General features: G+C 41.1%; 1 protein-coding gene and 1 pseudogene across 1 annotated transcript; both read right to left on the bottom strand.

Annotated features, from left to right (window-relative positions):
• Positions 1-3,229: 3,229 nt before the first annotated feature.
• On the bottom strand, positions 3,230-10,797 carry LOC114914824 (uncharacterized). The gene is made up of 6 exons (XM_029268369.2): positions 10,716-10,797; positions 10,267-10,387; positions 7,612-7,833; positions 7,232-7,356; positions 5,259-6,532; positions 3,230-4,294 (listed from the first exon to the last, which is right to left on the bottom strand). Exons 1-6 carry the CDS (start codon positions 10,795-10,797, stop codon positions 3,230-3,232), a joined length of 2,889 nt encoding a protein of 962 aa, XP_029124202.2.
• An 11,342-nt stretch (positions 10,798-22,139) lies between these two features.
• Positions 22,140-24,187, bottom strand: LOC140853968 (uncharacterized; annotated as a pseudogene).
• Between the last annotated feature and the right edge of the window lie 1,269 nt (positions 24,188-25,456).

Below are 25,456 nucleotides of genomic sequence, written 5' to 3'. Positions count from 1 at the left end.
ATATTTTAAAATTTTTAAAGGAAATATCTTGAACATCTTCATCATCATCAATTGAAACTAAGATATACTTGCTCCACATTAACTATCCCGATAAATTAGGAGATCTCTACCTTAATTTAATTTTATATTTTTTTCTATCTATAGAAACACCACTGTATAGATGGTCTAATAATTCTTGACATGATAATAACAAAGACAGTCTAACCATCTGACTTGCAGACTGACTGTACTACATGTCATATTTGCTATTTATATTGTGCCATCATAATACAATAATAGACGAATCTGAGCATTGACCATTTTCTTAAAAAAATATAATAATATTAAAATCAAAATATTTAATATTAATAATTATTTTAATAAAATAACTTATATAATAAATACATCATATTATTAACTAATAGGTAAATATAGGTCATATCTCATTCAAAAATTATATTAATTTTATAGGTAATTACAGTAATCAAACGATATGTAATAGGATTCGGAAGAAATTTCGACAGTATTTCTCTTTAGTTCTCTCCATACGATTGGAGATGTGTGAGGACAACTAAAAGAAAATACTATTCAAAATTTTTTTCGAAGCCTCTGCATATCGTTTGATTATTGTAATTACCTATAGAATTAATTATAATTTTTAAACTGTCCAAACTGGACAGTCAATTAACCAATGTACATAATTCTTCCATCCATATAAAAATATATAAATGTATGGATGTCGTAGAATATATACATTAATTAAGAGACGGGTCTATGATTCTATGCAATGCAATATATTTAAATTTTTTAATCAAATTTAAAAAAATAGATTCCAACCGATTTTCAATAATATAATAAATAATATTAATACATTAATAGATATATTAAATTAACAAATACATTAGCAAAAAAAATGACTGAAAAAATCTGAAAGGAGAGAGAGAAGGAAGAGGAAGGGGGGTGCTGTGTAGGTGGGGGAGAGGGCGTCGGACGGACAGAGGGAGAGAGAATAGAGGGCCAGTGGGGTGGGGGGCAACAGCTGTCGAAGGGGTGGGGGTCGCGTCGAACGGATGGCCGGCTGGCAGAGGGCCAGCGGGGGGAGCGCGGGCAGCCACCATCGAGGGGGGGGTAGGCAGCCACTGCGGGGGGGCACATCGAACGGGTGGCCGGCTGATAGGGGGCCAGTGGGGGGGCGCGGGTAGCCACCACGGGAGGTGGGTGGGCGAGCAACCACCACCGGGGAGGGGGGAGGGTCGTGTCGAATGGGTGGCCGACCGGCAGAGGGCCAGTGGGGGGGGAGGCTTACGGGTAGCCACCATGGGGGGGTGCATCAGACGGGTGGCTGGCCGGTAGAGGGCGAGCGAGGGGGGGCGGGCAACCACCGTGGGGGGGGCATAGCCACCGTCGGGGGAGGGGGGCACAGCCGCCACCGAGGGGGCCGACAAAGAGCCAGCTGGGGGGAGGGGTGGCTGGGTGGGTAGCCATCGCAGGGGAGGGGGGCCGACAGAGGGCCAGTGGGGGGGTGCAGCTACCATGGCAGAGGGGAGGGGTGGTATAAGCCAGCGGGGTGGGGGGAGAAAGGTGCAACCGACGGGAGGTTGGGGGGCATCGGATGGGGGGAGGAGGGGGCAGCTGTGGGGGGTGAGGGGGAAGGGGGCAGCCGACGGGGGGGGGGGGGGGGGGGAGGGTGTCGGATAGGGGGTGGAGGGGGCAGTCGACGAGGGGAGATGCGTTGGGGGGTTGTCGGATGGGGGGAGGAGGCAGTCGAGGGAGGAAGAGGGGAAGAGGGAGAGAGAAGAAAGAGGGACAGGGGGGAAGAAGAGAGAGGGGGGGAAGAAGAGGCGGTGGCTTACCGACATGAACAGGTTAATCATCGGGGAAGAAGGATTGAAGGTCGTCAGAGAAGAAGCTCATCGAAGAAGAAGCTCAATAAGTCAGATTTATTTTTTTTTATATATATAAAATAAAAAATATCATTTTAAATAATATTTTTAGAAACATCATTCAAAATATCATTTTCTGTGAAAACATCATTGAAAATGGTGTTTCTAAAAAAGTCATTGAAAATAGCATTTCTAAAAATATTATTCAAAATGATATTTTTAGAAACGTCATTTTCAATAATATTTTTTATTTTTTTTTAATTTTTTGATGACAGGATTACAGATGGATGCTGATTGAGATCGAAAAAATATCATTTCAAATGATATTTTAAAAATATTATTTAAAATAATATTTTATAAATTTTATATTATTTATATAAATAAATTGATAAAAAAAAATTTTAAATCGTATCAGTACTGAGGACTCTATCCAGTGGCCTGTGAAGCCACAGCGGAAGCAGGACTCCTTTTTAAAGGGAAGATCAGACTCCCGGTCGGCGCTGCGCCGATTGATTTTACTTTCCCCGGAGCCTCTGAACACATCGGCGTAAGAAAAACCTACCCTTCGAGGAGCAGCAGAGGAGGGGCGGTTCCGCCGAAGCTCAATCCAGAAGGCGGAACGATTATCAACCTGGGAGCCAAAGGAGCGGCGGGAAAAGGGGACTTGAGAGGAGTGAGGTCGATTTTGTCTGCTGTTACTCTGGACAGGTGTCCATCGACCACCACTCTGAGGACAAGGGGGTTTCACGAAACGAGGACGAGGGTTCGGAGGATTTCGAAGAGATTTAATCGCGCACGCAGACGAGGCTGGAAAAATGGAGCTGGGCTTCGAACCAAGCGGAATGGCGTTTGCTCCCGTGAGAACCGAAGGTTTATCCAAAGAACGAGAGTTTTTTCCTTTGTAATGGGTTGCTGAATCTGGGCATGAGCGTCGATTTGAATTTTGAGCGTGTGTAGATGAAGGGAGACGTTGGTGAGGAAACAGGAGGTGTGGGTAATGGCGGTTTCTCTCTCTAGAATCGCCAGAGATTCTCTCTCCTGAAGCTATCTGCTGTGCTCTGCCCCAAAACAGGCTTCAATGTCTCAAAGATCAAATAATCATCGTCCCTTACGAGAATATATGCACACATACAACCATCCATGCCTAAAGTTTCTGTTGCATAGGAAGTTCTAAATCTACCAGACGAAGAGAGAACAACATATAAATATTTTTCCTGAAGCAATGATGGCACATGCTATCCTGCACTTGTCTTCATGGTCCATTGTCCTAGTGTCAAGTCTAATGTCAGAGTCTCAGTGACAACTGCAAATCCTCCACGGTCCACACAGCCATCTTACTCAAGGTGTTCTGTCGAAATTGTTGAGACTCAAGCAGTCCCATCCTTCATGCATTCAGGTCTTGATAACCTAAGATCTCTGGAGACAGCTTGCCTCTCTGTACTGGTTATCGTCTTGGGAGTCTTCATGGGCTCAGAGTCCTGGGGAAGAAAAGAAAGCAAGTCACCGCCAGTTGAGAGTAGGGGCTGTACGGAGATGCTGACAGGTGTGCCATAACTTGGAGAAACTGGATATTGTTGCTTCTTCCCTTCGACCAACCCACACTGGTTTTCCATGTTTTTTGTTCTTTTGATGTCTTCCTTAAGATGCCACTTATCAGATACCATCGTTTTGCTGTCAGGCAATCCATCTGCCTTTCTTTTGCTTCCTGAGAGAAGTGGCTGTATGAGGCTGGATGATGGGCTCCCGTAATTTGCTGAGACTTGAGAGATTTGCTTGTTTTCTGGGTTTGAGTTGCTCTGTCTTTCCATCATTTCTTTGACTGTTTTAGAGCTCTGCTTACCAGGAGCTATCATCCTCATTTCCTGCCTTCGACCCGGGGTGCTCTGTTTCCCCATCTTTTCATTCCCCTCAGTTGCCTTTGGAACCATCATACAACTAGTTATCTTGCTTTCCTTGATTCCAGTTCCAGATGGCGATACACCTTTACCAAATCGGTGTTCTTGTGCAAAATTCTTATCTGATGGTTTCCCAGAGGGTCTATGTCCTTTCTCCTTGGATGAGTTTGGTGCCATATTTCGGTGTAAACAATGTGCTTCAGTATCTGTCATATGTGAATATCTGTCACCGTAATTGGCAGGCTTCTTAAAAAATCGGCTTTCTTGCTTTTCATTGGACGAAGAGGTGGAAGACAATACGACGTCTCCAAACATTGTGCAGCTCTTTTGTAAAGGTTTCTCAGATGAGCTGTCTACTTTCTTTTTTGCAGATAAACAAGGAAGACTAATGCTAGCAGAACAAGGATTGGTGTCCGTCCAGGGTGGTGTCTTTTCTTTTGCATAACTATACCTGTCAATGGAGTCAAACTCTTTCTTCTTTCCTGCTGAGTGATTGGAAAAACCGTGCTCCACAGACTTGTGCCTGTGGCCAGATACCTGTTTGAAACATTGGCCTCAGTGCTATGAGAAGTGATCATCTACTTGCACATATCACAATATAAAGATTCACTAAATCTTTATCTAAAACTAAGAACATCAGAAACTAAGATCTGAAAAGCAGAAGTAGCAAATGAATAAGAATACAATTAAAAATCCAAACCCTTGCCGTGTTAGTTCAGTAAATTATATGATAGAAATAAGATTATATTCAATATCTATTAAAATTTTGCAAGCGTGATCCTCTGTTTTCTTTTTCACAAAAAAAAAAAAGAAAAGAAAAATAAAGCAGTTTCTCGACCAAAAGCTACATAAAAAGCAAAATAAAAACATTTCGATCTTCTTCAGTCCTCTGTCTGATTCCATGTAGATATTATGTTGCAATTTTTCTCACTAGCTCATATTTTTGTCCTTGACATGAAAGCAGTTCCATTGCCAAACCTCTCTCACTAGATATTTTTAGTTGTAGTCAGATTTGAAGAGCTGCACAAAATTTTCATTGGATCCTGACAAACAGGATAGTTTTTCTACCTGCAACTTGGCCTTTTAGGATTCAGCACAGATTCCAAGGATAGGCATCAGTTTAGACCTAGTTGAGTAAATTCTCAAACTTAAATGGATGGTATGTTTATGCACAATGCCAGTCCCATATTTATAGATAGGGCTTGTTGATCTAGAGGTCAACACTCAACAGCATGGTTATCTTTCTTTTGATTGAGTTAAAAGGTTCTCTTAAAAATATGAGACAAAAAACAAACACTCTCCCATCTGTGCCAAAGGCCTAGAGGAGAAGGCTACTATTTTAATGTTAAATGGACATAAGAAGGAAGAAATGGTGATTGATTTATTAATATGAACTTATAAGGACATCAGAGGAAGCACCAGACCTGTTATGATGATTTTGTCAGACCAAAGTTCACATTATGGGTTTTCTGAAAAGAACAAGCATGATAATATTTTGTACCTGTTGGCACTTTGGCTGCCCTTCACATGCTTCCAAATTTGTTGTTGTGTGATCCTCTCCACTAGAGAAAGATACAGAACCTCTCTTGTCCTTCATGCAAAGATTTTGACTCTTAAGTGTCAGATCAGGTGAACTGCATCCATGTTTAAATGTCGTCTTTGAAAATCTAGGAGCAACATGTGGAAGAAACTTGGCCAAAGATCTTCTGTCATGACATACATCACTGGAAATTGGTTTTGAGAAACCAGGAGCATCTCTTGAAATTGGTTTCGAGCAACTAAGAGGACCATCGATTCTTAAAATGGGTATATCTACCCTACCAATCTCTCTGCCTCCTACCATATCAATCTCCATGTCAACTTCCTGACAATTGTCATCAGATGATACATTGAACTGACCAATACTGGTGCTCTTCATAACAGAAGCAGAAATGCAAGAAAGAGATTGTTCCTGAATATCTTGACACTGTTTCTTATGTTTTAGATGACTTACATCTCTTGAAATTGTTTCTGAGAAAGGAGGAGCATCAATTCTTAATATTGGTCTGTCTATCCTACCAACGTCGATGCCTGCTACCATATCAATCTCCATGTCAACTTCCTGACATGTGCCATCAGATGATACATTGGACTGGCCAAGACTGGTGCTCTTCATAACAGAAGCAGAAATGCAAGAAAGAGCTTGTTCCTGAATATCCTGACACTGTTTCTTATGTTTTAGATGACTTACATCTCTTGAAATTGGTTTTGGGAAAGGAGGAGCATCAATTCTTAATATTGGTCTGTCTATCCTACCAATCTCGATGCCTCCTACCATATCAATCTCCATGTCAACTTCCTGACGAGTGCCATCAGATGATACATCAGACTGGCCAAGACTGGTGCTCTTCATAACAGAAGCAGAAATGCAAGAAAGAGATTGCTCCTTCTTATGCTGACACTGTTTCTTATGTTTCAAATGACTTACATATCTTGAAATTGGTTTTGAGAAACCAGGAGGAGCATCTCTTGAAATTGGTTTTGGGAAACCAGGAGGAGCATCGATTCTCAATATTGGTCTGTCTATCCTACCAGCCTTGCTGCCTCCTACCATATCACTCACCTTGTCAACTTCCTGACAACTGGCATCAGATGACACATCAAACTGACCAAGACTGGTGCTGTTCATAACAGCAGCGGAAATGCAAGAAAGAGATTGTTGCTGCTTATCCTGGCACTGTTTCTTATGTTTCAGATGACGGAATACACCCCATAAAAAAGGATCTTCATCTATTCCTGTTACCAACCACACCATTTCAAATCTCAGTCCAATCTTACATCTTAAAAGCTTGGTAGTTATTCCTGCTCTTTTTTCAACTAGTGAAACCAACTTTTTTTTTTTTTTTTTTTTTTTTTGCAAGAAAACTTTTGATTGAGTGCAGTAGTTCAACATATACATGAAAATCATGTACATGTCTACACTTAGTAGCAATACTTTATTTGCTGATGCACTCTGCAATTATGATTGTCTAGAAACAACCATAGAAGACATAAGACAAATTCATAGGACACTACTACATGCACGTGGAAACTTAAAAAAAAAAAAACAAAGAAGGGACGCTAACACGAATAAAATTCTTAAAGGAAACTGTGGAATTGAATAATACTTCCGATATTCTACTACATAAGCATGAAAAACGTTGAAATATTCCAATTAATTTCCAAAAATGCACCGAAGAATTGAAGAAAAAGAAGGAACACTCACAAGAATAAAAACTCCTAAAGTTAACTGTACGATTGAAGAATACTTCCAAATGCCAATATTGTAATACATAAGCATGGAAAATGTGGAAATATTAAAACTGATTTAGAGAAATGCACAGCAGATGCCTCCAAATCATTTAAGAGTGTACAATCTCAAATTCTAATTATTATCCTACAGACCTACCATATTCTGTATTTCTGAAAAATTTGCCACATGTATTGAGAACTCACTTTGAGAATCCTGTGGCAGTTGTTTAGATGTATACACAAGCAATTCAACACCATCTACACAAGTTTTCATTGCAAAATCACGCGACTCAATGTGCTCCAAAAGACGGATATACTTCTCTTTTTGCCTGCAACAGAAGGATATATACTTAATATGCAAAAAGTTTATTGTGCATCCCAAATACAAAAAGAGGAACAACCAGGCAAATTAATATAAGGCACCAATATGAATATTTGAATTAGTGGTGGTCAGGAGTGGAAACAAAGCATTCCAAGCAGTAGCATAACTACCAAAAGGACAATCATCAAGCACGCCATTCCACAATATTGAATTATTTTCTAGATAAACATCAAATTAACTCTATCTCATGCACCAGTCATACCTCCCAACTTCACTCGAGAAAAAGTATAATGCAATATCTTCATAGGTGGGAGGAGCTATCTGGAATGCCTGTGGCCAGCTATCTACCCGAGGTAGTATCTTAAAGTTTAATTTTTCAGGCATTTTTTTTGAAATTCCATAAGCTTTACGAAACAGTTGGCAAGGAAAATGTGCCTGAATTGTGTAGAAATGGTAAACCACATCGAAAAATTCAAAGGTACCCCTGCAACAAACAAGCTAAAATTAATGGCTGATCATGCAATAATTCAGAAAAAAGGGAATGGAATAAGCAGTGTGGACATCCTTTTATTCCCTAGAATTGGTGCATATGAGGTTATTTAGTGTTCCCAAAATTTCTTTCAACAAAACAAATACAATCAGCGACACAATAAAATTCAATTCAACAAAACTGTATATTTGACATTTTCACTTCTCATAAAAAAAGCTAGGCAAGGAATAATTCGTCTCAGTTTAGACAGATGGCATTGCTATAAACATGTGCAATAAAGAAATACGACAGCATGAAAAACATATCATGGGTAGAACCAGAAAAAGGAAATTCACCTGTCTTTAGAAATGTTCATATGAAAATTTATTATAGCATTTCTCTCACATAACAACAAAGTCAATGGTTTCCTGTCAATCTTGTACAGGTACTTTCTGATTGACTTACAGTGTCATATGCCTTACTCCTTATTGATAAATCCAAACAAATGGTGAAATGATAAATTTTACAAGGAGGCTCAAGCTACAACATGTGTTAAGTGCTAACCCAGCTTCAATTGTTTGTCTTATTATAAGACCTGTTCCTAATGATTTAAAAGGATAATGAGATTTCTTCTTTTCTTGTCTATACAATGGTCATGCCAATTAGGAACATCATAAATAAGTCTTTCACAATTTGTTACATCAACCAAGGTCTTTATTTGGACGCGTGCTGTGCTTAATGGCTTCTGCAAAGACTAATGAGTTAGAATGCACTCTATGTAAACTTTGTAGAAGCTTCCAGATAACAAGGTTTCACATTCTATGCATTTATAGAGGGATTGGCTGATAGCAAGACAATGTACTGTACCTGATGTGGCATCAAATAAGCATGGTGATGTGGTGCAAACATATTCATCCAGCTCATACCAAGCAGCCTTGACACTTCCTCGACATGATCAGACCAAGTCAACTCACGCCAATCATATGGTCAAGCCACAGCAGGTCAAAAGTGACTGACATCCGAGGTCGAGTTCCCCAACTCAGCCAGACAAGAGATCTCAGTCGACATCAAGCCGACCAGGGTCCTCTTACCTTGAACAATGGCCAGAGGCACAGGTTACGGGTGGTGCCCACTCACCCAGATGGTTACCGCATGTTCCGCTATAGTTACTGCATGATCCAAGGACCTTACAACATATCCTAGGCGGTTACAGCCTGATCTCATATGGTTACAGTGGAATCTCCGATGGTTACGTCATGACCCCAGATTGTTAGAATGCAATGTCCAGGGATTTTGTACCCCTCAGTTATAAACAGACCCAAGAATCCTCCACGAAAGACAATCAGAAAAATCCTAGCTAAATAACACAGTCTCTCTTATTCCTCCATTCCCACACCAAAACACCCTCTCTAACTAAAGCATTAGAGGGCCTGGCCAGAGTAAAACTCCAGTTAGTTCTCTGACCCCTTTGTTGCCTTACAGATTGATGGAAGTAGCCTACATCAGCGATCCAGGTATCGGCAGCAACACTACCTAATGCATCTTGTAAAAGATGAACCTTGCCCCACAACGTGACAAATCCCCAGAATAAATCATGTTATCTTCGACTCAGCCTTCTTGAGAAAGAACCACAAAGTGGAGAAAGGATCACTATCTTCTTTAACTAATTCAAATTTATATTCTCATGGAGAATAAAAGTTTATATCTAAGCATCTACGGTGACAGGTCATCATGAATGTAGGAAAAATAAGAAAACTGATAATACACTTCTTTTCCGATGTATGACCCAAACTACCGCAGAAGAGTTGCATTAGTAAATGATGATTGATTTATTCATATATTCAGAACAAGATCAATAGCAGTATTTACATTCATTTCATGTATACAAGTTTTGCCCCCAAGTTCTGTATCACTTTTCTACTTGCTCATGTTATGGCTTCAAATGGGTATGTTGGTCATTACAAGTTTCTTATTTGACATGAACTTCCCTCATCTTACAGTTTTTCCATCATCAGGGTACCTTTTGGCCAGTCTCTCCCTTTCCTCAACCAACAACTCTTCATGAAGTCCTATTCTCATCCCTGCTTTAAAATTCTAAATGGTCTCATGCTGCAAATGCTGTAACATATGCAAATCATAATTTGTTATATCTGTTACCTCATCATGCATCCATTTCATCTAGTTTCTTTGAGAGGAGAGAGAGAGGTGGTGGCATGGTAAAGTCAGACATACAAACCAGAAGAACAAATAGCATCATATAATGCAATGACTACACGATAAAGACTAAACTATCAAATGACACCAGTTTGTTACTCATAAATATCACCTTGCAAAGGCTTCCAACAGTGACATCATGGATCACTTTACATACTGGGACTCATGGATCATATGCTAAAAAGATTGGTCACTTTTTTTATACTGATTAGGGGGCAGAGATAAATTACTTACTTCCAGCAAGCTCCAGGTGTAACGCGGTTTGGAGTCTTTTCACATGGACTTGTGATAAATGTTAGTGGCAGATTCATTTCTTGAAAACCAGATGATGAAGCATCAGGACGAACCACATTTCCTGCCAAAAGCATTCAATTATTGTTCACAAAACAAATTGTATAGATATATCACATAGATAATAAGACATTGAGGTTCCACACTGCTTAACAAGATAGAATTTATAAGCTAAATGAAAGCATTCTATTGCCTGAACCACCAGATTGTAACACCCTAGATTCTAGCTTGCCATGCAAACCTTAATCTCCCTTTCAGGTTTATGGGCTTTGAATTGTACTCTCATAAGCTTTGGGAAGAAGATTTTGATATTGAAGATGTTGGGGCAATCGAATCTGCTCCCCCGATTCACAGTCAATCTATCGACTATATGTCGGCAACTGATGATGGACCGTCAAAGCTGAACCGCCGAAGGAGTTCTAGTTCAACCACAACATCTACAAGTCTCATCACCAGACGTTTCATCGGTGCCATGGATACGGACTGCTGACTATCAGTTGGTATGTTGACTAACTGTCAGTAAACCCCAATCGACTTTCTTGGCAGCTACAAAACAACCATAACGACTCGATCGACTACATAACCGATGGCCAATCGGTATATTAGAGTCAACGATCAATGGTCAGTCGGCATATCAAAAGCACCGACATGCAGTCGGTACGTTCAGATCACCGACACTCAGTCGGTATATCAGAATCGACAGTTATGATACTATAATCATGGGAAACTACTCCACACCATGATTGTTAGTGGGCATAAACTGTCCACTAACTCCATGATAATGGCTCGATAATAAGAGTTAACTATCCTTTCGTGCCATAAAAAATGGGACTCCACGTATTCGACAGTTACATCCAAATTACCTATATAAGGAGGAGGTAAAGGGACAGCAAGTGTAAGACATACTGGGCTGATACTCTGCCAAAGTCTACTTTCAACTATCCTGTTCAGCACTTCCTGCTGACTTAGGCATCGGAGGGTCTTCGTCGAATACTGCTCCAATCAGTATGAACTTGTTTTGCAGGTCGCTCGTCACTGGACTCAGGCGTACTCGGAGATTGGCTGCAACAGATTGATGTGGTAGGTAGGGGTGAAAGATTCAATTACAATGACAAAAACGAGAGCCTAGAATGCTTCCACCGGCTCCGCCCGATAATCTTTCCATCGGGAAGATCTTCCACCTCCATTGGTAGAGATCAATTCTTCGCATCTGATTATCACTACGGACGTCCAACAACTCACTACTTTAATGCAGTAGATAAAAATGCAGACAGAGGTAGTACATAGCCTCCAACAACAGCAAATGCAGCAGTAGCAGCAACCGGTGGCGGAGGAGCCAACCCACGTACAGTGCCATTCCACAGTCACCATGCCCCACGACGATCTTCTTCTCCATCCCTGAAATGACGACCGGCTCGACACTCTCATTATGTCGAGCCACCACCTTCTCGACACTCCCATTGTACCTCTCGTCATCAGTAACTAGGGCTGGCAAAATATGACCCAACCCGCTAACCCAACCCGTGTTCAATCCATCATAAACAGATTTGGGTTTAGGCTAAACGGATTTGGGTCATAAACGGGTCAACCCGTTTAACCCGTTTAATAAGTATGTTGGATTTGGATTTTAGATATCTGATCCGTTTAACCCATTTAATATTCAAGTCAGGTTAAGTCAGATAACCCATTTAACCTGTTTAACCTATTTCTGACCCATTTAATCCGACCTGTTTAACCTGTTTAATCCATTTAAGATCTGTTTAACCTGTTTAAAATCTGTTTAACCTGTTTCTGATTCATTTAACCCAATCTGTTTAACCTGCTTAACCTGTTTAACCTGTTTAACCCATTTAACTTAATTTGATCTATTTAATAAATGGATTAAATGGATCGGATTACCTGTTTAATAAACAGGTTGGATTCAGGTTTAAATTTTTGACCCGTTTAATAAATAGATCGGATTTGGGTTGATGATTTTTTGACCCGATCCGTTTATGACCCGACCTGATTCGAATGCCGCTCCTATCAGTGACAGTCTCCTTCTCCTTCTCACCGCCGTAGTATCAAGAAGGGGAAGAGGCCGTACTTACCTTCAACTTCTTCCTCCTCAAGTTCTTCAAAAGGTTCTACTCCTGCATTCTCACAGCAATAGCGACTCGACGATTATGAGTGCAAGTTCAGAGAAATTGATTGTCGACTCGCCCAACTCTAGGTGGATGGCCGAGGATCCTCTAACAACTTTGGCATCCATGCTACTCCATCTTTCTCCCGACACATCTTGGATGAGCCGATTCTGACTCGGTTTAAGATGCCACAGATGGAGTCTTATGACGGCTCCACCAATCTTATCGACCAATTGGAGAGCTATAAGGCTCTTATGATGATTTAGAGGATAACTGACACCCTCTTATACCTTGGCTTCCTGGCTACCATTCGAAAAGCTGGTCGAGCCTGATATTTTGGACTACAGTCGGAAAGCATACATTCTTTTGAGCAGCTGGAGCAGTCGTTCGAGGCCCACTTTGGTACCAGCAGAAGAATACCACGAACATCCAACATTTTCTTCTCCATCAAGCAGAATGAAGGAGAGACTTTACGAAGCTTCGTGGCGCGTTTCAACGCCGCCACGCTTGAAGTCCAAGACCTCAATGAGGACATGGCTATCTCCACCATGAAGAGAGGTTCCAAGTTTACTTAGTCTCTGGATAAGACACTCCCTCGGATATATGCCGAATTTCTTGAGCACGCATATAAGTATATTCGTATGGATGAAGGCACTACTGACCGAGTCAATCGAAAGGAAAAGGTTAGAAGAAGAAACAAAAGAGTGGAGCTCCAACTGAGCCAAGTTGGACATCAAACAATAAAAGAGCTTCACCTTACCGACGGAGTCCGAAATCAAATAACTTTGGTTCCAGGTATGGCTCTTACACTCCTCTTTCTGTCCCTCGTGCATAGATTTTGATGGAAATTGAAAAAAAAGAATACCTCTGTCACCCCCACCACTGAAAGCACTATCGAGGAGCCACGACAAGAGGAAGTACTATCAGTTCTATCGTGATCACGGTAATGATACCGAACAGTGTATTCAACTCAAGGATGAAATAGAAGTCTTAATTCGACGAGGCTACCTCAAAAAATTTTGACACGATTGTCCGACTCAACCTCTTACCGACCATCAACCTCAGCTTCAACTTGAGGAAGCAAACAACAATCGACCAACGGTGGGAGTCATCAATATGATCTTCGGACGATCAAGAGACTGAAGGATAAATTCGAAAAAAAATCATCTAAAAAGCAACGGTATGATAATGTAATCTCTTTTTTGGATGATGATGTTCGAGTACAAACTCCTCATGATGATGCTGTTGTCATCTCGATGACGATAGCAAATTTTGATGTAAAAAAAATTCTTATGGATAATGAAAGTTCAACTGATGTTTTGTTCTACTTCACTTTTTCACAAATATGACTACCAACTGACCGACTCAGAAGAGTCTCTACACCTTTGGTCGATTTCATCGGAGATGCAGTCAACATGGAAGGAAAAATTACTCTCCCTACGACTGCAGGAACCGACCCATGACAAAGTATCATCTTAACGTTCACCATTGTCCGAGTTTCTTCGGCTTACAATGCCATACTCAGATGATTGAGACTTAACGCATTGAGAGCAGTTGTCTTGACTTATCATTTACTTATCCAATTCCTAATAAGAAGCAGAGTCGGGGAGATGCGAGGAGATCAACAACTGGCCCGATGCTGCTTCATGATTTCTATCGAAGGCAGCAAGTCTGAAGATCCTTTGTCGATTGACAAATTGGGCCAGAAAGATAATGAAGAAAAGGGTGAGCCAGTTGAATAACTGATCTCGATCTCACTGAGAGAAGGTAATCCAACCAAAACTATTCAAATTGGGTCACGACTAACTAAGTCTGAGCAAAAACAGCTAATAGAATTACTGAGAGCAAATACCGATGTCTTCGCTTGGTCGACAGCTGACATGCTTGAGATTCCTCCAGAAATAATAACTCACCGATTGAATGTCGACCCAAAAGTTAAACCGATGAGGAAAAAGAAAAGACCTTTTATTTCAGAGAGGCAGAAGGTCATCGATGAAAAAATGGACAAACTTTTTATGACAGGCTTCATAAGAGAAGTTAATTATTCAGATTGGCTAGCCAACATCGTGATGCTAAGAAAAGTCAATGAAAAATAGAAAATCTGCATCTACTATACCAACTTGAATAAAGAATATCTGAAGAACAGTTTTTCTTTATAAAAAATTGATCAACTAGTCGACGCAACATCAGGACGTAGACTTTTGAGTTTCATGGATGCCTTTTCGAGATGCAACCAAATCCAAATGATGCCCAAAGATGAGGAGCACACAGCCTTCACTACTGACGAAGGCATCTACTACTACAAAGTGATGCTATTCGACTTGAAGAATGTTAAAGCGACCTACCAACAGCTGATCAACAAGGTATTCAAGGCATAAATCAGATGCAATATGAAAATTTATGTCAACGATATGTTGGTGAAAAGCACCAAAACCCATGATCATGTTCGAGACTTAGAGGAAGTTTTCAACACACTTCGATGATATCGAATGAAGTTGAATCCAACTAAGTGTGCATTCGGGGTGACTGCCAGAAAATTTTTTGAATTTTTCGTATCATAATGAGAAATCGAGGCTAATCCAGAGAAGATAAAGACCATTATCGATATGAAGCATCCAAGCTCCAAGAAGGAGATACAGTAACTTAACGGAAGGATTGCCGCACTTAGCCGATTCATCTTAAAATCGATAAAAAGGTGTCTATTCTTCTTTAAGATCTTCCGGCAAATGAATAACCTTTCATGGTCGGATGAGTGCCGAAAAGCCTTTAAAGACTTAAAAAATTACTTAGCATCACCACTGCTTACAAATCAAAGGAAGGAGAAATGCTGTATCTCTACTTGGCTACATCATCAGAAGCAGTCAGTTCGATTTTCGTTTAGAAGGATGAAAATCAGATTCAATAGCCTATCTACTACACCAGTAAAGTACTTCACAATGCCAATACCAAATACTCAAAGATGAAGAAAATGATCTATGCTCTGATCATATTGACTTAGCGACTTTGACCATACTTTCAAGTGCACTCTGTAGTCATCTTGACAGGCCAACCTTTGAAGGCGATCTTACATCGATCGGATATCTCAAGTCGAATGGCAAAGTGGGCAATCAAACTCAGTGAATTCGATGTACACTATCACCCACGACCGTCAATGAAATCTCAAGTCTTGACCGACTACGTCACCGAGTGCACTATACCTGACGATAAGCCTGATGACAAACCTGAGCAAGTTGAAAGTCCAGAGGCCGAACCTGAATCGATGTGGGTGTTGCATGTCGATGGAGCATCCAACGCTCAAGAAAATGGAGCCGGCCTTATACTCACCAACTCCGAAAGGACAATAACTGAATATGCCCTTCAGTTCAACTTCAAAGCTTCGAATAACTAAGCCGAATATGAAGCCTTGCTAGTCGGCTTGAAGATGGTAAAGAAACTTAGTGTGGACAACTTAAAGGTCTTCATCGACTCCCAACTAATCACTGATCAGGTTAAAGGCGAATTTGAAGCCCGAGATCCGGCCATGATGAAGTACCTTCAAAAGGTGAGAGATCTCGTTCAAACCTTCAAATATTTCGAGATCTCTCACATTCCAATAACAAAGAATGCCCATGCTAACGCACTATCTCGACTGATGACTACTTCTAATCTACTTGATCGAACGTTCGTTGAATATTTCAAACAATCGAGTATTGACAAGATCGACGAAGTGCAACAAATAAGTGATGAATCAAGCTGGATGGATCTAATCATCCTCTATTTGACCGATGGGATTCTATCTGGAGATTCGTTAGAAGCCAAATGACTAAGGTGGGTGGCTTCATAGTATGTTCTGATGAATGGACAACTGTATAAAAGGTCATTCTCTCTTCTACTGCTAAAGTGCTTGAGACCTATCGAAGCTGATTATGCTCTTCGAAAAGTTCACAAACAAATTTGTGGAAATCACTTGGACGGTAAATCGCTGGCCTACAAAGTTCTACGATAGGGGTACTACTGGCCCACCATGAGGAAAGACGTAGCCGAATTTATTCAGAGATGCGAAGTATGTCAAAAGTATGCCAACATACAACATCAACCAACCAGCTAGTTGATAACAATCATTGCTCCATGGCCGTTTGCCCTATGAAGAATCGACATACTCGGTCCCTTCCCCCTGGCGATTGGTCAGAGGAAGTTCTTGTCGTTGCGGTAGACTATTTCATCAAGTGGATGGAAGCTAAACCTCTGACGTAAATTACCGAAGAAAAGATGGAAGACTTCATTCAGAAGTCCATCATATATCGGTTTGAATTGCCACGCACCATTTTTACCGACAATGGTCGACAATTTGACAATCCAAAGTTCAAAGAGTTCTGTGCAAAACTTTATATCACGCACAAACTCACCTCTGTCAACCATCCACAATCAAACGGTGAAGTAGAAGTGACAAACCAAACAATTCTATATGGTCTTAAGATCCGACTGAATGAAGTCAAAGGCCTATGGGTGGAAGAACTATACCCAATCTTATGAACTTATCGGACGACTCTTCGCATCCCGACAGGAGAATCACCATTAAATCTGGCATATGGAACAGAAGCGGTGATCCCATTGGAGATCGGATTTTCATCAATGAGGATCGAACAATATGTAGAGCCAAGTAGTTTCGACTGTCGAAGGGCTGACTTGGACTTACTCCCAGAGGTTCGATGGTAAGCTCAAATAAGAATGGTTGCATACCGATAAAGAATGGCCCGATATTATAATACAAGGGTCAAGCTGAAGGTCTTCCGTCCTGGAGATTTGGTCTTAAGAAAGGCAGAAATTTCAAAATCCTTGGACCAAGGGAAGTTATCTTCAAACTGAAAAGGACCTTATAGGGTGACCGAAACCCTTCGTTCGGATGCATATCGACTAGAGACCCTCGACGGAATGACTGTCCTCTGAACATGGAATCGCTTCGTCGAAGCAATCGCTTCGTCGGTCGGTTTTACTTCTGCCGCCCTCTCTTCAAGGGCCGGACCAGTGATGCTGCTTAGATCCAGGTCCCGATAAAGTTTTTTGACAACATCTGTGCTATCTTCATACCTGACCCAGTAGGCCGCATTGCCACCCTCGCAGATTTCATTCTTGAAGTCTTTAGACTTCTTGTAGTCCCTGATGGCCCGCTCCTACGTCCGACTGAGAGCTTCTTGGATGGTCTTTGCCTCTTTCTTGATGGAAGCCGACTCTACATCAGCCAGTACCAACCGTGCTTTAGTGGCCCGATGCCTTTTCTGTTCACTCTCCAGTTCCTTGAGGTAGTTGTCACATTTCCTCTGGAGTCAACTAATCACATGCTTCTTCCTCTGGATTCGGGCCTCTTGGGACTTGGCGGATTGCTGAGCTGACTCCAACTCAGCTCGAGCCGACTCTAACTCAGCTTTCATGTGGAAAATCTCTTCCTGATACTTCCCTTCCCGCTCAGTTGCTGCTTGAAGGCACTCTACAGTGGCAACTTTGTCGGCATTTGCAGCTGTGACTTTTCGATGGAGATCTGCGATCCCCCGGTATCCTCTCTCCAATGCCGACATGTCGTGCGCCAGTTGAAAGGAAGAGAGAATGATTAGAAAAAGCAGGTAGAAGAGGCACAAACAGAAAATAGATTACCAACTTACGTTGAGGATTGTCGGATAAAATGATGAGAATATGTCGGCCACAGTTCGACTCTTTCGATTCTCTCGACCAATCGAGAGAAGCGCAGCCTCCACAAGCTGCTTCGCCAGTTTCAGATTCAACAGAGCCGACTCACCTGACGGCACCCAAATGTTGCAGTGCTCCATCCAGTCTTTTGGAGCTTCACTGTCAGTTGAAGCTTCTGGTGTCTTCCCTCGCTCCTGAGTGGATGGCTGATCAACTGGAGCCGCCATCCATTCGGGCATAGGAGGCACTTGAGATACTGTCGGCCCAATGTTGACCAACTCTGGCCCGAGCGTAGGAGGCGAACGAGATACTATCGGCCCCTCATTGGCCGGCTCTGGATTGACGACCGCGACGGCATCATGATCATTTGGTTGCCTAATCGACGAGAGAACTCCCACTGGTGGTAGGGCCATTAGAGCCGATAGTGCAACAACTGCTTCTGAATGGGCCTCAGAAGCAACTATCGACAATGCTTTGGTACGGGCCACTGAGACTACTACTGACGGTGTGTCAGGCCAACTCTTCTTTGAAGCCCGAGATGGCCTTGCACCAGCAGCGGGCCTCTTCTTGGTGGCAGCAAACTGTCAGATCTCATCTGTCGAAGGTCATGCTGAAGGTGGCATAGCTGCAAGCAAAAAACAACAACAACTTAGCTATAAATTTGAAATCAGATGAAAAAAAAAAAAAAAAACTATACTATGTTATACCTACAACAAGCATCGAACTAAGTCCGGCATCGTACAAAGCCTGCTTCGTCAACAGCTCCCGTTGCAGAGGGACTTCCATATCTTCAAACATAGGAAGTCTTCCCGATCGACGACATCGACTGGACTGTGATCATTCGGGCTCACTCTTGGTGCACCCTAAGAAGTCGAAAAACCCTAAGGCAAAGAAGAAGAGACCAAAAAAAAATTGGTTCTTCCATCCATGGATGGAAGAAGGAAGATCGAAGATAAAGGACAAACCTTTCCTCGGGTTGATGAACCACCAATCCTTGACCTTAGGGTGAGGGCGAAGAAAGCACAAAAGAGAGATGGCCTGAGATTGGTCGGAATCATATGGCACAACAAAGCAAAGCTGATAATGAGTTGAATAAAGTTTGGGCCTAGCTGGGCAAAACAGATCTTATAATAATCAAGAAGATTCTGAACAAACTTCGAAATTAGAAAGTGAAGATTGGCCCAAAGGTCCTCTACATAGATCGCTACCTAGCATGGAGGAGAATTCACCCAACCATCTGGACCAGATGCAAAAAGCTGAAATTGCTTCGGGATACGATATTGCTCTCAGAGCCGAAGAATATTGGATTTAGACAAAGAAGAAGCTTCACATCCGGACTCGAAGGGGAATCGTCAACCGAGTTATCCGATCGATTATCCTGAGAGGGTTCATCTTCCCTAATTTTACCCTTGCCCTTTCTACTACTACTGACCATGTTAATGACAGTAAAACTCGATAAAGAAGAAAAATTCAACAAACAAGGAGGAACTCGACATAGGAGGTAATGGCAAAGAAACAACAAAGGGAAGAAAAGAGGAAGGCCAACCTGAAGCAAAAGCTTGATGATGCGAAGAAGAAGAAGATAACCCTAAGCCCCTGGAACTCTCGGCACCCGTAGGAGAACTCTCAGTTGCAGAAGGATTGCAGGCAAATTGTAGTAGGAGACCCAAATGGAGGAAAATGACCTTATATATAAGACCCATCAACGGCCGGGATGAGTTTGTTTAAATCCAGACTTTCTCGGATCCTAACATATGGCAACGTCCGAACCAATCATTGTTCGAACCTTTCGGCGCACCTACCGTCTGATCGAAATATGTCAACATTATTCGCGTTGGTCGTCAAGAGCCAATCATCATTGGATGCATGGCGGCACTTGATTGGTTAAACTCAAATCAATCGAATCATCTGACCACCTAACCGACTACAACATTAATAACCATCTCTTCGACTAGACGTGCTAATGATGATCGCACGACCATCGAAACAATAAAAGGATTGAAGACCTTTTGGTTTTCGAAAGAACCATTAATGTCTGCAACCAAAAAGACAGCGAAATTAGACTCAATATGACATGTGGTAACTCCTATCATCCAATATGTCAAGCCACCTTAGATTTGGGAGTGGAGGGAAACTGTTGGAGCCAATGTTCGCTGTACCGGTACCGATCGGCATGCCGGTGCTGGACCGGTATGGTATGATACCGTACCGTACCGTACCAACATACGGTATGCCCCGACGTACCGGTCCGATACCGGTACACAATTTTTTTTGATTTTTAATTTTTTTTTTGATTTTTAAAATTAATAATTGATAAATACAACCTTAATATGGCATTATATTGCATATTATTGACATATTTGGGTTCAATTTGGAGTTAGGTTGTGGTACAAAGATTTTTGATCCAAAATTTTAAATATATATTTATTTATATTATATTTCAACTATGTCATCTTAAAACTAAAGAAAAAATATATAAAATACGCATTAAAATGTATCTAAATATTTAAGTACAAAACCAAATAACTGATATACGAACCTTAAGATGTACTCTGCATTTAATTTTTTGTCGAGTGTCTGTGACGCTCGTAGATATCTGGATCATCAACATAGTCTGAAGGGACATCAGTCCAACCCTCTAGCCAAGCTGTACCGTACTCTCGAATATTCATCATCCCATAAGGCATCCTCTGGATTGTAAGACATCTCAGACCTCTCGCTAAAATTTTGACTCTGAGAAGTATCCTCGAGATGATGGTACGGTTGTGGAGGAGTCCATCCAAATATGCCAGTAGCAATATCTAATTCTGGAGCTACTCCAGACTGCATAGGGTAGTAACCACTAGAAGATGATGCCTCGGATGCACCATATGCATATGGATCATAAGGTGGCTGTAGATAATAGGATCCATAATGCGAGGATGATTCAGATACATCCATGGATCCTACTCCACATGCAAGATTGTCCACAGCTGCATCATGTGCTGGACGACCTCTAGGAGCCCATCGTCTATATGAAATCGGCTCTCCACGATCTCTACCGACTCGTCCACCATGATCCCTATCCTGTGTGACATGCGTAAACTGAGACTCACCGGTGAATCGAATATCACCCTGTGGCTGTATCTCATAAACGGTGGTCTCCTGTTTTCCAGTTCCTCCCTGATCATCAGATCCATGGCTACTACTACCAGTATCATCATCACTCTCCCTGGTGTCCGTATCTGAACCAAATCGCTCCTGTATTCTCGAGAGTGGTGCACGTGCAACTGTCTTTTTTTTTCCCCCTTGTGCCCCTCTGTGACTGAGTTTCCTGTGATTGGGAGGATGGATACCTTCTTGCTGGCTGTCGGGAGGAACGTCTATACATCTCTCGCTCGAATCTTTGGGAAGATGTATCGGATAGCGAGTCATGTGATGAATGAGTCCCTTGTGTCCCCTCAGACTGTGGCTGATCAGCTGGAACCCTATGTGGAATATTTTTTCTGTCCATTGCCCTGGATCCACCCTGATCTCCCTTACCACCACACTGGCTGGTCGTGGAGGGGATCCTGGCTCATCAAGTTCTAGCTCTTGCTGCTGACCTGCAAGCCATCCGATGATCGGATCGTCATCCTCGTCGGCATAATCATCCAGCGTCGGATCAGTGTACTTCAACTGAACTTCCTCCTGAATACATTTTAGCCTCAACCTCAGATTGTAGTGAACATATACAAGATCGTTGAGGCATTTTTGTGTCAGACGATTTCTCTGTTTGCTGTGGATAAGGACGAAAGTGGACCAATTATGCTCACAGCCACTAGCAGAGACCATCTGAGAAAGAATACGGACACCATATGTCTCAAATTTTTTGCTGACGTTCCAAAACGAATCCACCATTCAGCTACAAAAGTAAAATTATATATCAAATTTGATGATATTATTAAGCAAAATTACATATCAATCTACATTGCTCATTATTGATATGTAATTTACCTGGATTCATCTGCTTTTTGCTTACGACAGCTGATGGGACTCCAAAACTGTCTGATCTCTCTCTAAACTGTTTCGTCTGAAATAAATATATTTATTATTTATAAATATATCAGATCGAATTCAGTTGAATAATTACATCTGTTTTAAACTAGCATACCTCTTGCAGATACAACGACGTGATTTCTGGATCGGGCACCATCTTATATATGACATTGCGAAGAGCAGCAAGAAGTTCGCTATCCATATCTATCCCCGGAATAGTATACTGAAATCTCGGATTCAAGTAATAAGCTGCAGATAAATTTCAAGACTGATTAAGCACAATTTTATATTCATGCTTCAAAAAAATATTTTAAAACATTCTTGAATCCAAACTTACCAGCTAGATGCAAATCTCTGCCCATCTGATAGTCCCAACGGCGCTCAATAATGTTAATAAATTCTTGAGCATGCTTGGGATCATTCTCACCGATCTGTTTCTTTGTCTTCTCCATCATGTAATATAGGAAGCCCATCTGGGGGTATCTCTCGCTGTCCACGGTGCGAAGCACCTCATATAAAGGCTTGATAGCCTTCACTATCTTCTCAGCCCGCTGCCAAAATGACTGACTCATCACCAAGTTCTCCACATGACTTCCATCAGTGCCGGCCCTCGCATATTTGCTCTCCTGTCACTCGGCACTGACAAACATCTGACGTAGGGCTGTTTTCTTCTGAAGAAGACTATCAAGTACTATGTAGTTGGTAGCAAACCGTGTGATACCCGATCGTAAGATCTCTCCCCCAGTATATGTCCGCATCAATGAAAGAACCCATGTGTGGTTGTAGATGAATCCAGTAATGGTCTGGACAATCTCCACTACCTGCTGTACCTTGCGAATCTTTTCGATATCCATCAATATAAGATCAATGCAATGTGCAGCACATGGGGTCCAGTATATCTGCGGTCGCTGCTCCATCAGCAACTCTCCGGCAGCCTTATATTATGGTCCGTTATCTGTGATGACCTGCACGACATGCTACTCACCCACTGAATCAATCACCTCCTCCATCAGACCAAGGATATATGTGGCATCGTGCATCTTATCTGAAGCATCGATTGATTTGTAAAGAAATATTTTTCCATCACAGTATGTCAAAAAATTAATGATGCTCCGCCTAGTAGGACCTGTCCAACCATCACACATCACTGTCAAACCGTATGTAGGCCATTTATTTTTGTAAGAAGCAATCCATCTCTGCATGTCCTCCTTATTGCTGTCAAGAAGCTGACCATAGATGTCCTTAGGTCCTGGAAGATCTACACCCTGGCCGGCAGTCTCTATGGCTGAAATAGCAGATCGGTAGTAAGGATTGGCTGCTGTATTTGCTGGAATATGGCTGAAATAAAATCATGATCCAATAGCTCGCCACATATCCTTCTTCTTATCTTTTTTCAGCATACTGTCAATTCTCTGCTGCTTTGAATCCTTGCTGGACAAAGCATGTGGATCCAAATCCTGAATGCTGGCTCCTGCTGGAATATCTCTAGAGGACCTCCTCCTACTGCCAAAAGCTCCCAACAAAGAAGACATGCTGCGTCTGCTCCCTCTACCACCAGGCTCTCTGACTGAGGTAGTCCTCCTGAACTCGAATTCTCCCCTACCAGTCGCTGATCCAGATCCTAATTCGTAGCATGATGGTCCGAATCGATCTCTGTATCGGATCATCTCCTCCTGCTGATACTGATCCGCCAAGCTCGCATGAATGGCAGCCTCAATCTGTGCCTCCTCATCATCTGAAGCAGAAGCCTCCTCTGACTCTCTAGAGTGATAAGAAGGTGGCTCTGCAGCTCGACGGTTTACTTCGATCTTTTTCTGCTTTGCCCTTTCCTTCGCTGCTTTCGAATCAGCAAAGTGCTTTTTCATCAATTGTCGGACCTCTTGCGGATATTTCTGATACATCTACACATCAGGATAACCACCAGCTAGATGCTGCTTCAACCTAGTCACTCCTCCTCCCATGAACATTGTGTTGCACCATTTGCATCTCCAATGATGCCGAGCCGAGAGTATCTCGTCATGATCCCAACCGATGTCACGCTCTTGATCTTTCTTCTTACTCATTTCTGCAGATATAATAAAATACTAATTATTTCAAATTACCTGTAATATAACACTAATTACATATATTTTTTATTTGATAATATTTTTTACTATTTAAATATTTACAAAAAAAATTTCAAAAAAATCTCAAGTTAGATTCAAATATTTCAATTGTTTTGAATCATTCTAAACATTATTCTCAATTTCAAAACTAACACTGATTTTTTATTTTTTTATTTTTTTAATAATTTTTATATAAATAAATATATACTATAAAATAGCTGATTAATTAAAGTGAACGAACGTCATGCTCTAAATTTTTTTCTTATAAATATATGCAAGTATAACAAACAACGATAGTTTAACGATAATTAAAATAATTATATATAATTTTAAAATAATTTTAATAATTATTTTAAAACTTATAAATTCAAAATAAATATGTTATATGCTTCAAATAATATTTTAAAATTAACTAAAATATAACACTATTTTTATATATTTTTTATTTTATAATTAAATTTTTAAATTTAAATAATTAAAAAAATATTTTTTAATTTCAAATATTTGAAAAAAAATAGAAATTAGATTTAAGTAGTTTGAATCATTCTAAGCATGATTCCCAAACTCTGATTTTTTTCATAAAATTTAATTTTTTTTTTTAATTTTTAAATAAATAAATATTTAAAAATATTTAAAAAATATATAATTAACAAAAATTAATAATTTTGATGTCATCATGTAGATCTTCCAAAGATCTATCACATATAATTAAAATCATCCCAAAATCATAAGATTTTGGCATGATTTTCTCTTATTTTCATTCTTTCTCATTCTTATCCTATTTTTAACAACAAAAATTAAAAAAAATATTTACTAAGAAAATAACACATTATCTTACCTCCGGCCAAAGATCAGCCTCTACTCGAATCACTCCTGTAATTTGACGGAAATTTTTTCTTTTTTTCTAATTTTTCGGAGGTCTCAACGGTTTCGTTGAGACCTTCAGACCCTCGGGAGTTCTCTGAGACATCTCAGAGAACTCCAAAACAGGTAAGGCTTTTTATGCATGTGATCTTCGACCCCCCTCCCCCCTCCCCCCTCGTCACTTTTGGCACATGGGGTGTCGGTATGGTTCGGTTCACACCGAACCGGACCATACCGTCCGATTTTGGATGGTATGGAAGCGAACTGCCGGTTCGGTACCGGTTCAGGCTATTTCTCGAAAAAAAGATCCAAACCGGATCGTTTGAGCACCAGTCCGGCTTGGTATGCCCCGTATCGGACGGT

The sequence above is a fragment of the Elaeis guineensis genome, chromosome 15, assembly GCF_000442705.2.
Source record: "Elaeis guineensis isolate ETL-2024a chromosome 15, EG11, whole genome shotgun sequence".
Taxonomy (NCBI): domain Eukaryota; kingdom Viridiplantae; phylum Streptophyta; class Magnoliopsida; order Arecales; family Arecaceae; genus Elaeis; species Elaeis guineensis.
This window is presented reverse-complemented; position numbering and strand designations above follow the sequence as displayed.